Genomic DNA, 12,623 nt, shown 5'->3' with positions numbered 1-12,623 from the left:
AAAGTATACCGGACATGGTTCTCGTCCTCATATACATTTTTCTTACATCAATCCTAGTAATATAATTGTTGCACGCTATCCATGTTTCATGTGCAATTAGAGGAACTTATGTTGCATGATTTTCTATTATTGGACTAAAAAAGAAGAGGGTTGTGCGGAAGCTTAAGGCTATCTCCAGCAACTTACTCATCCTCATATCCGGGGGTGTTTGGATGTGAAGTTTTTCACGGTTTTGGAAGAATACTGCAATATTCTCAAATACTGCAGTATTATATACATAATGGTGTTTGACAAGCTAGCTAAAATCTCTATTTTAAAACTGAAGTACTGCAAATACTGTAGTTGTTTTAAGATATTCTAAATTTAGGTTTGAACCTCAGTTTTCAAGACTACTATTTTAAACTATGATATTGTCATGACTAAAGTATATTGTAGTATTTCAAAAATTGTGGTTTTTAAAAACTTTGTTCCAAATAGGGCTCTATATTTAAACTCTATTTTGTGAACAATGTAGTATACAATGCAAAATAATATTTTGGGTGACTATATGAGCAGCCTACTCATCTTCATATCTATATTCAAATCTATATTCAAACTCCACTCTGTGAACAGTGTAATCTACAATTGAAAAAAATGTTTTATATAGCCATATGGATGAAATGTTGTACACAATCTAAGCAACAAAGATAAAGAAAAAGCGAGCCGATTTGTCACACCCAGATTTCGGGGCACCAAGACCCAGGCGCGAACATAATCACCAGGTGTGCTGGGACCAAGTCTCACACATATGATGAATCATGGCACATGATCGAATTTCACATCTTTACTATATAATAGGAGTTATGTACAAAATAAATAATTATATTATAAGGAGACAACGGTCCAGCAACCCAAAGTTGACTGGGAGACGATGACCTAGACCTCTCACGAACACATTTCAGCATCCTCCATGCGCCTCATCCTGTGGTACCTGTTCTTGACCTGTGGGGGTGTGAGACAACAAGAGTGAGCTCGCATACGTTCATAGCTCAACAAGTTGTGGGGAATAATGTGCCTGAACTCGCCAAAGGTGGGAGTTCACGTGAAGTGTAAGGCTTACCAAAGAGGATGGTTGAAGCTGAGCATTGCTTTTAAAGTTGGTCAAAATTTTATTAGCAATTACTAAGTATAAGTAAATACCAAACCCAATTAAGTAGTAGAACAAAAATAACAACATCACCTGTGATGCAATGCATATGACAAATTGAATTTAGTTCCATAAATTAATCATGTGAGTGTCTGAGCTGCTCATGACCGTGAGCACGGCTAGTATACCGGTTTTATACTCTGCAGAGGTTGCACATCTTTACCCACAAGTCATGTTACCCATTTGCCAAGAGATGACCAATCCCATACACCTCTACCGAGGAGGCAAGGCAGGATAACACTACGAGGCCTTTACAAAGTTCCACTAGCTTCAGAAAACCCACTACAGTTTATAGGAAGCTCCAGTGCAGGAATCCCTCGCCTGACCGCCATCGCAGCAAAATCAACCAAGGACCTCCCTACACTTACCACTCCCCTACTGCCCTTGCCCCTTTCGGATAAGGTAGTCATCCACTAGCTTTCCTAGTTAATCAGCCAAGGGCGTCCCATTAAACCCTTGTGGTAGCACTGTTTTCCCGGGTGGTTCTCCATGTTCCCATTAACATAATGATCTTATCATGAACAGTAAATAATGAACAAATAATAAAAAGTGTAATCATGAGTAGTGAATATCTCTATACCCAAAACCCCATAAAGCAATAGCATGTACTACCCAAAAATTTAGTAGTAAAACCAGTGGTGAAACAAGGTATAAAGATAGTCAAAATCTAGGGTAACCTATTGGGTCCCATCAAAATTAACCTATGCAAATCATTATGATTAATAAGAACATGACTGGATAAAAAGTAAGTGATCAAGGGCACAACTTGCCTGGGACTTGAGATTCCAGGTACTAGGATGATCTTTAGGTGACTCGTGACCTCACTGCTAGTCGTAGCAATACAAACAAACATGGTATAGACATAATTAACATCACACCAAACATAAGCACAAACTGCATAATAATAATTTACGCGCCGCTACGAGATCGTAGGTTCGAGATCCACGTGATTAAGTATATAATAGACTAAGTGCAACATTCTAACCTATATCTCATGACAAAACAAAGTTACCATATGATAATAAATATTATTGTGAGACTAACGCAACTAGAATGGATCAAAACGGAGTTATGGTTATTGAGTTATGAATTTCTGAAATTATTTAGCACCTAGAATAAATTAATTTAATTGAGCAATTTTAATTCAAGTTTCATGGTTAAACAAAGGTACTAGGTGATAAACAATATTAATACAAAATTATTGCAGCTGGAATGACTCAATTTGGAGTTAAAATGAATTTACTATGAATTTCACAAGTTCTAGAATTATTTTTGTGCTAGAAAAGTATTTTCTATATTGTTTTTCCTACTTTCCTAAATCACTGGACTAGGCGCATAATTATCAGGGAACACATGGGCTATTTTTCAAAAGTTCCTAAGACTCGTATTTACCCCCACGCAGGACGACGTGCATCAATTCGAATAAACCTAGGGTTTCTTTTGTAAACCGACCACGCCGAAGAGGTATCTTTAATTTCCAGCCGTCTGATCTAAAACCGAGGGCCCAGATTTTCAGCACCCGCGATCTAACGCTACGCGTCTGATCCCAGATCTACGGTCCAAAATCTTTCCCCGCATTAAACCGTTCTATCCTTTGGATTTCCAATCCACGTCCGACAACAATCCTCATACCTCAATCTTTCATCGCGCATCCAACGGTCCTCCATCTTCTTCCTTACGCGAGGTAGAGCAGCGGTCGCTCCCCGCCTGCTGCGGTGTCCGCCGACCAAGGGCCCGGTCCGCCCGGTGATCCCCACCCTGAGCCAGACCCCCAAGCGTTCGTGCTCCACGGTGAAGTTTCCCCCCAGCGAGCAACGAACCGAGTCCATCCATCTTTACACCGCGCCCGATGAAGATCCGCACTAGCCGCTCTCTATCTCTCTCTCCTGCACTCGGTGACGAGCGCCTCGCGTTGAAGCTTCCTGGCGCGATTGATTGATACCCCAAGCCGAGGCTAGGGTAGCTATTTTATAGGTGTGAATTGTGATGCGGCGGGATGGATATGGTCAAATCGATGGAATCCTAACAAATCCTCGGACTAAACGCGGCATGGATCTGCCGCGCGCGCACCCACTAGAGAAGATGGCCATGTCGTAGAGGTCCCACGAGTCAGGGAGAACACTGCAAGCAAGCGCGGGCAGCAGGCAACAGAGTCCAGGCGCGTTTTGCTCAACGGAGTTCGGTTTAGCTGCACGAGCGCGAGGATTTCGCCGGAGTCCGCGCGGGGTCTGTTGCGCGCAGGCGAGAGATAGATATGACAGGGTGGACCCACATGTCGGGGAGACGGAACACTCCTAGGCGCGCGCGTGGAACCGGAGGCAGAAGTGGGCTGGCGGGGTAAGGAGAAGTGGGCCGGAATGTGAGGGTGTGGCCCATTAGCGGGTTTTCTTCTTTTTCTTTTCTATTTCCATTTCTATTTTCTATTTTCTCTCATTTTCATATTTAGGTTTTGAATTTGAATTCAACTATGAATATGAATTTTGTACTCAAACTAAAGGTAGATTTTAATATTACTAGTATGGATAGAGTTTACGTTATTTTATTATGAATTTTATAATATTTCTTTTCTTCCTTTCTCCACATCTTAATTTCCAAATTTAGGTTTAAATATCTATTTCACCATTTGTATATTCCTATTATTATTATTTTTAAATGCACAATTAAATAAATTCCAACATGATGCAAGGTGTATAAATATTTATTATTATCTCATTTAAGTATCATGTTTTTAAATATGCAAATTCACATACACAAAAATAGTTGTTTTTATGAGGAGCAAATTTCTAGTGTACAACCTTTACTAGGAGATGCTTTATCTAAATTTTATAGTTCAAATAAAAGAGATAACCTAATTCATATAGATGTCCTTTATTAGAAAACATGTTTATTTTATAAAAGAGGAGATTCTTTTCTAGGGGATTTACTCAAAAATTTTGGAGAATTTTACTAAATTCTTAAGATAAGATTTTGAGGTCTTACAGACCATGAGTCATAATAAAAATGCTTTAAAATAGAAACATTGAGACATAAAAGAATATATTGTCAAGAATGATATAGAAACGCTTCAAAATCAAATGGAAAAATAGAAAAAAAAAATCAAAACCATGAGGTGATAATAAAAATGTTTCGAAATGGAAACTTAGAAATTAAAAAGAACATTGTCAAGAATGATATAGAACATTAGAAATGCTTCCAAAACAAAATGAAGAAAAAATAAAACTTTAAAAGTTTTATTGTCAAGAATGCTATAGAAATGATTCAAAAATCAAAATCAATAAATAAGGGATTCGAAATGGAAGGGACTTAGAAATTAAAAATAATTGTCAAAAATGGGATTTGAACCAATGCCCTTTCAGTTCGGTACCTAAAACTGATACTTTAAACACTCGACCATCTTAACTAGTTGACTTACATGCAGATTATTAAAATAATAGTATATTACATCATTACGTTTGGCAAAACATCTGTTCTCCTACTTAAACAGAAAGGACAGAACCCTGAGCCGGAACAAAATGGCGGCGCTCATAAACCCTATATACCGCCGACTCGCCGCCTTCGCCTGCCGCCGGATCTCTGCACCGGCGGTAGAGAAGCCCGTGCTGCCCCTCGTGTATCACCGGAACTTGCAGCGTTTGTCCTCTTGTCAATTCATTTCTCATTTAGCTCGAAGCTAATGCGTGCGATTTTTCATGGTTGTTGTGCTGGAATGTTCTAAATCTTAGATTTTCAGTGACCCCAACAATCTCGCTGCCCCCGATTCTCCTGCTTCATATATTTGATTACTCAAAGCACGCGATGCTCCCCTGAAGTAGTAAGGGAAATGCTGACTCTGCTCTTGCTGAAAATATTGTACAGAAAGACACAATTCCAGTTTGGTGGATGCGAGTGGAGGATTCAGCGAGATGCTTGCCTCTACACGGAGGTGCTATGTATTTGGAGGCAAAGGTGGTGTGGGGAAAACAAGCATGGCGGCGTCGCTTGCTGTGAAGTTTGCCAACCATGGTGAACCAACAGCTATTGTTTCGACGGAACCATCTCCGTCACTCGGTGATTTATTTGAACAAGTACCTGAAAGCCTCTGTCAGCTTGTCGAAAAAAATCTCTTTAGTATCTTTGTTGAATGTCTTGCTTGTGCTGTTTATAGGACATGGGTGTTGGCGGCAAAACTGTACGCATCACTGGATTTGACTCTCTTTTTGCAGTTGAGGTAGGATATGCTATGCTAGAGCTTTTGCCATTCTCTGTGCTATCATGGTTAAGCAGGTGCTGCTCGGTTGAGAAATGAAAGCCTTGGATTGTCTTTGGTGGTAGGTAACATGATAAAACAAACGCTGGGTTTTGTAAGAAATGGTAAAAAACATCCAAATCATTTCACTCCTGGCTGGACTGGACAGCTCCTAAGGGCAATGATGCATTGTGTTTTTTTGACGTTGCATATATCTTTCTTTTCCTGCTGGTTTGGCTTTAACTATTTGTATATTGGCCACAAAACATTCCTTTGCAGGCTGGTCAGTTCAAGATAAAGGGAGAACCTGAAGATCTTGGATCTTTTATCAACAATTTACTTGGAAAGATGGGGCTTGGAACACATTCTGATATTATGGTACAAACTGCCTAGAAATTTGCACTTTGCTTCTCCATTTTCTTTTGAATGGACCTCCAATAAATTATTAATCTCCACACTAGCTGAATGCAGCAACTATAAAGTTCAAGCTATATGGGCGTGTTTGGATGGCAGCCTCCCATGCAACTGCCTGGCAGGCAAACGATCCTAGCCACAGGCATAGGAAATCGAACGCTCGGCATTGTTGCCTGGGCCAGACAAGAAAGTGACGCCACCATCCAAACAAACCCTTTTTCTTTGTTGGCCAAGTGTATATTGATTGTTCCACTGATCTTCTCTTTATTGATATTGTGACCTGAGATAAATGGAGATGCTTGAACTTTCCTCGGGGTTATTAGTTTCATATCCTTGTTTTTGTTCTTTAGCACGTATCACCTTATATCAGTTCCTTAGCATTGTTGCTTAGTGGTCAGTTGATCCAGCATAACACTTACATTTTTCGTTTGATGCTGTCTAATGCCAAGGATATTGTCCCAAATAAAGTATTTATTTTCTGTTGCTCGAGAAGAGAAGTTTTCTTTCTTTTAAATTATTTATAGATCACATTACCTGTGCATGCATTTGTCCTTTCATGGTTGCAAAGTCTATGATTAGAGAGATGCTGGATGGAATGCCCCCTGGACTTGAAGAAGCGCTTGTACTATCAAAGGTACCAATCAATATTTGTGTGTTTTATTGTTTGCGTATGCATTATCCAGAATTACTCATCAATTGATGTGTATCCTTTGCAGGTGATAAAATCTATTGACGTGCAAGAGGCCGATATACTTCGGCGTTTAGTGCTGGATGCTCCATCCACTGTTTGTCCCCTTCTCACCACAATATTTCCAATCTGACTATGTTCTTCATTTTGTCCACTGACAGTTATTTGACTACATGCATTTTGTATAGGGACATACACTTAAGCTTCTGTCAGCTTCTGATTGGATTGAAATGTTCCTTACTTTGAGCATTAAGGTGAGCGCTTTAATCCATATAGTGAACTAACCTATTTTTTAAGTTTTTAACTCTGCTACCTTCATGGATTTCATTTGCATGAATATATGTTTAAGCTTGATACTTATTTTTCGTTATGATATTAGCTGATGTGGATTAGGATTATAAATTATTATGATATAGTGGCGAGGACAAGTGGTATCACTAACGTGATTAGGGAGTTTCTACAATCATGTGCTTGAGATACTGTCAGTGCAAAAATTGTTGCATGGTTTCAATTTGGAGTTTTGGACAGTGCACCTCTTTGAGACCGTAGACTGTAACACCAAACTGTTTGTCTAGGTTCCCCTGTTTTGAGTCCTTTTGACGTTGTGTTATGGAGTTTATGTGTTTAATTGTGCTTCACTGGATCCCTTTATCCGCATGCTAGAGGGCAGTAAATTCTATGCAGAATGTGCTCATGGAGTCAAAATCACAGCGCGCTTCAATATAGCATTTTGTAGTTTTGTTGGAGATGCAGTTGGGGGTATTTAATTGTTAAAGAGAAACATAACAGATATACTGTACTAGGCATGAAAACCTCTGCAAGCTTGGAAATTTGTCTCGCTCCGTTTTTCCCTTTGAGTTTTTCTAGAACCTTGGATTCTGTCTTTTGGTTATGCTAATGTGTGATGCATGGTGCTGCACATTGTTATTTCAGGGCATAAAAGTGGCTTCGTCCATGCCATCGTTTAATATGTATCTTGAGGACGTGCAATTCATCGTAAGTGTGCAACAGTTTCCAGTTGATTTGTTTTAATAAGGGCTGAAAAAAAACCTGCAAGCTTATCATCTTCCTTGTTTCATCAAGTCTGCCAGGCTAGAGGAACTAAGGCAGCAGGTTCGCAGAGTGCGTGAGATTTTGTTTGATCCACAATCAACAGAATTCATCGTTGTGACAATTCCAACGGTAAAAGCTACCACCATTTCTGCAATGGCAGCAACATTTACTTGTTTTAACTGTAATTCATGTTTATTACTGTATTCATATACTTCTCTGGGCAATACAAATCATGCTGCTTGGTATATTAACAATCTAGTTCAGAAGAAAGAAAGAAACAAAAAAAAAGCCGCCAACAGGTTATGAAAGGTTTATAACATTAGCTGCAGATTAGGAGCCAGTCTAATCTTGTGGATACTTGTTCCTCAGATGATGGCAGTTACTGAGTCATCAAGGTTTCACGAGTCATTAAAGAAGGATGGTGCACACACAAGAAGGCTCGTCATAAATCAGGTGTTGCCACCGTCTGCGTCGGACTGCAGATTCTGTGCTGCAAAACGGAGGGTAAGCAACATCCTGCTATTCTGGCTACCCAACGTTGCCCGTGACTTGTAGCACTTGGTTTGGACAGAACGCCTCCATGCACAAGTCTACTGTCGACTGCCTTTGAATGGATATTTGTGTGGCAGATACAAGTTATCTGTCGAAGGCTTATTAACGAATAGCACACCCCTTGTAGCCCTGCTTTTCTGAATTTGGATCAGGATGCAGCTGTCTGAGGGCAAATCTTGCGATTTCAGGAAGAAGCACGTGCCTTCCGTGCGATACTGGAGGACCGAGAACTCGGCGGCCTGAAGCTGATCCAGGCTCCGCTCCTTGATATGGAGGTGAAAGGCGTCCCTGCACTCCGATTCCTCAGCGATTCAGTGTGGAAGTAGCGAGAAACACTAGGTCAAATAAAAGATTAATCTCTGTCGGTCTGTTCGGATTCTTTCATTTGGTTGGAGTTAGAATCTAGTTCATGAATTTGGCCTAGAATCTGGCATTCGACCACGTTCTATCACTCTTCTCAAGTATAGACCTGTGTCAAATTCAGAGGGCAAGAAATGGTAGTAGTTTTTTTTTTTTTGGTCACAGCTTATACTAGTTCACAACAGCACACCAATGGATAACCCTCGCTTGACGCTTGTGTTAGTATCTGTTTTCTGAAATGCCGAGGGATAAGATGGAATGAACTCAGCATTCAGTCTTTTGTGTGCTAGTTCACACAGGCCACAAGGATCATGTGGTCATTCTTTCTGAAAGAGTGTGGCAAGTCGAGACGGAAGTCCATTTTTTGCTCACTCAACACGTACGTACCAGTTCCCATGTGTTGGCTAGCTGTTTGCCCCCATGGCCCCATCTCGCCCGTCCCATGGTGTGCACAGCTACTGGAAGAGAATCAGCTGGAGTTCCACCCCAGGCCTGATGTCGAAACTTTAGTTGCTCCTCAACACGTACGTAGGGTATCGAAATCATCCAAGCGAGATGTCGAAGAAGTCGTTGATTAAGCGGAAACTTTAGTTGCTCCTTAGGCTGTCGGGCGTCAACAAAGACAGAAGAGTCGTCAAGGTGAAGAAGAAGAGCCTGAGGGATCTTCTTCTAGTCCAAGACGATGTCACTGGTAGTCTCGTCACCTGCCATCAAACAACTGTCAATCAGAAACCAAAGCTAATGACTTTCTAAGACGGTTGCTTTAACTCTACTTCTCTGGCCCATGATCGTTAATGGCACGTAACATAGGCATGGCAGCACGTCTACCTCCCTTGAGTACATGTCCTGATTCAACGTATCCATTAGCTCTTCTTTCGACTGTTGTGCCCTAATCCTCTGCCCTTAAAATTTTATCCTCACATCAAGCCTTTTTTTTTTCTGGGCCTGACTTGCGTTCAAACCATCCTCTTATTTGGCCCAAGACATCCATCAGGGATCACAGTTTACACCCGATAGCAGGGGTTACACCGTTACACAGATGGTTTGTACGCGAAGCAGTTTACGTCTCTTCTTTCCTCGCTAGGGATGAAAACGGGACCGGAAATTCCTGTACCGTCCCGTTTCGAATACTGTTTTTTTCAATCGTTTTCGAATTGTTCAGGAACCAATTAGAATCGGTATGAAAACGATTTAGCTAGTTTTTCAATCGTTTTCGTATTTTTCATTTCCGAGTCGTGCTAATACCGTTTTCTACCGTTTTATATAATATGAGATAGATCTAGCATATAATTTATTTAAGTTATAGACTTTTGTTATGTTCAAGTGAATGTTTAAGCGAAAAGCAAATGTTATAATTACTCTAACTAATATGAATGATGAAAAAGAGTTGTTTGTGTATTTCTAAATCTTAAAAATTAGGCAATACATCACTTTATTATGTTTTTGATAAAACTACAAAATAGTTATCTTTCCGACTATAGTTTATCGTTTTCGAATAACCGACAATTCCGATCCCGTATTTCGACCGTTAGTTTTCGTTTTCGTCCCGTCCTAAAAGAAATAAAAACAATTTAGTTGTTTTTTCTATCGTTTTCGACCGTTTTCATCCCTGTTCCTCGCTCTCTCTGTCTACCACATGCGACTGTGGACACGGTCACATGGATTGGATGAGGGCTGAGCTGCCAGTGGGGTCGCCGCCCTACAGTAGTCTCCATTGTCTTCATTCACGTACACGGTACACCTGGGTTCTTCCCAAGTCTCCATCGTCGAGCACCACACACGCGTCGTGACTCGTGAGTATAAACACTTCTCTGAATAATAAAATAAATGTAAGTATACCACATCGTTCACAGACAAAAAAAAACATCTACGTTACGTCATACGTGGGGCGATTCGCGACGAGAGACAGTGTGATTCGTGAAGCTGTCAATCCAGTGGCGGAGGGCGCGCAAAATGTAAGGTATGGCTAATTTATATAAATCCGTGTTTCGAAACGGATTTTATACAACACCTATTTCACCGTGGTTCTTAAATTAATTAACCAAAATATCAATTAGCTAACTGATTAAATAGACTAAACTAGTGAAACAAAATGAGGTTTAATTAAAGTAAATATAGTCATTGTGCTATATAATAAACAAACGCTTAAAGAAGTAAAATACCGTGCCATTTTACTTAATGCGGAAGCCTTATAAGGTCTTGTTCGGTTTGAAGGGGTTTAAGGGGGATTGGAGGGGATTAAATCCCCTCCTATTTAAATTTGTATAGAAGGGGATTGAATCCCCTTGAATCCCTCTCAATCCACCCCTAACCGAACAAGCCCTAAAAGGGACCATGGATCATTAATAAATTATAGATCAACGTAAAGCAGATAGGTTGTGTTATAAAAAAACACATGGGCAGTAGAGATATAGTACCGTGCACATTGCATGGCCCAAGCGGAAGCTTTCTTATTTTCTTTCTTCAGGCGCACATAGCTTGTTGAATAGAAAATGACACCTGCACACACAGCTTGTCAAAAAAAATGACAGTGCTTCGTTTGGATCAGCGACTACATGATATAACACACGTCGAAATCAAGGTATGGCGAGTGCCAGACCTCGCCACACTAAGTCCTCCGCCACTGTGTCAATCCGACCAGGGGACGATCTAGATTGACTCTGACATGGTTCTTCTCGACCTCTCGACGACCAGCTATATAGCTAGCACATGCATGGTCGCAACTGAACGACAACTCGGCAAGGACGCCCACTCTTTCAGTCTCCACCATCATCCTTGTATTAAGAGCATCTCCAAGACATTAATCAAATGTCTCGTTAAGCCAAATTTTACCTAACCAACAGTAAAATAGCTCTCCAACAAACTAGCTATCTGACTCGCCAATCTATCCGACTCTTTAAATTGTCTTCCTCACTAGCCTAATTTGGTTAGCCATTATGACTAGTCAAACTAAATAGATAGTCTATTGGAGTGATATGATAGTGTAATCTTTTTTTTGAAAGGGAAAGGCAAAAGAATTGCTATTCCAATATATTAGACAAAAAGAGAAAAACTGTACAAAAACTGGCACAAAAGGTGACGCCAACACCAAAACAACTTGCCAAGCAAGACCTAGCAAGAACACTGACACCTAAAAAGCAAAAAACCCAACCCCCTGACCAGGCCCCCAGTCACTACTGGTAGGCCAGACCTCTACCCACAAGATCTTTTACCATCTGCACCACTTGCTCTGTCGTTCTCTGTTAACCCTTGAAGATTCTGTTGTTTCTCTCCAACCATAAGCTCCACTAGAAATAAATTAGAAGGCCATCGAAACTTTTTCTTGAATGCTTGCTACAGAGCATCCTCAGTCTAAGCCACCTAGGGGTGGGCGTTCGGGTTACCCGAAAATTTCGGGTCGGGTAATTCGTGTTTTTAAAATTTCGGGTTTTGAGAATCGATACCCAAAATTACAACGGGTTTTATAATACCCGAAATTTCGGGTACCCGAAATTTCGGGTTCGGGTTCGGGTATTCCCGAACTACCCGAACTATTGTGTCACCTTTATAAAAACACATACACCCTATTAAATTAGTATAAAAATATAGTTTGAATAATGATACACATGGACATATAAAACACAAGCAATCTACAATCACAAGTTATGCACACATACACATAATTATAAATGTACAAATTAATAATTAAACATGACATGAGTACATGACACATTAAAGTTCGGGTAATTCGGGTATTTCGGGTACCCGATTGTGATACCCGAATTACCCGAACTAAATTCGGGTTTTGCAAGTTGCTACCCGAAATTCCCGAACAAAATTCGGGTTTCGGGTATTTCGGGTTCGGGTATTCCGGATTCGGGTTTCGGGTTACGGGTTTTGTTGCCCAGCCCTAAAGCCACCATTCGTTTAGTGTTCCCGTCTTTGAAATACCGACAAGGAACCGCAGACCAGCCCAAGACAAAATCGTGCTCCACACTTCCTCGGCGAAGGGGCAATCCTTACATAGATGTGTCGCTGTCTCCAGAGACAAATCACAAAGAGAACAATTATGATCGCAAGGCCATCCCCTTTTTTGCAGATTGTCAGAAGTTAAGATTTTGTTGCGCAACAAAGTCCATGCAAAGAAACGACATTTTGGTTCAGTT

The 12,623-nt window shown here is 40.6% G+C and overlaps 1 protein-coding gene across 1 annotated transcript; it reads left to right on the top strand.

Moving 5' to 3' along the window:
• Nucleotides 1–4,705: 4,705 nt before the first annotated feature.
• Nucleotides 4,706–8,688, top strand: LOC100273823 (arsenical pump-driving ATPase). The gene is given in 11 exon segments (NM_001148222.2): nt 4,706–4,816; nt 5,042–5,250; nt 5,331–5,393; nt 5,691–5,789; nt 6,394–6,459; nt 6,542–6,610; nt 6,702–6,767; nt 7,447–7,509; nt 7,597–7,695; nt 7,936–8,070; nt 8,307–8,688. Coding segments are annotated over 10 exon segments (960 nt in total). The 5' UTR covers nt 4,706–4,816; nt 5,042–5,088; the 3' UTR covers nt 8,445–8,688.
• Nucleotides 8,689–12,623: the final 3,935 nt, after the last annotated feature.

Source organism: Zea mays, chromosome 2 (assembly GCF_902167145.1).
Source record: "Zea mays cultivar B73 chromosome 2, Zm-B73-REFERENCE-NAM-5.0, whole genome shotgun sequence".
In the NCBI taxonomy this organism is placed as follows: Eukaryota; Viridiplantae; Streptophyta; class Magnoliopsida; order Poales; family Poaceae; genus Zea; species Zea mays.
This window is presented reverse-complemented; position numbering and strand designations above follow the sequence as displayed.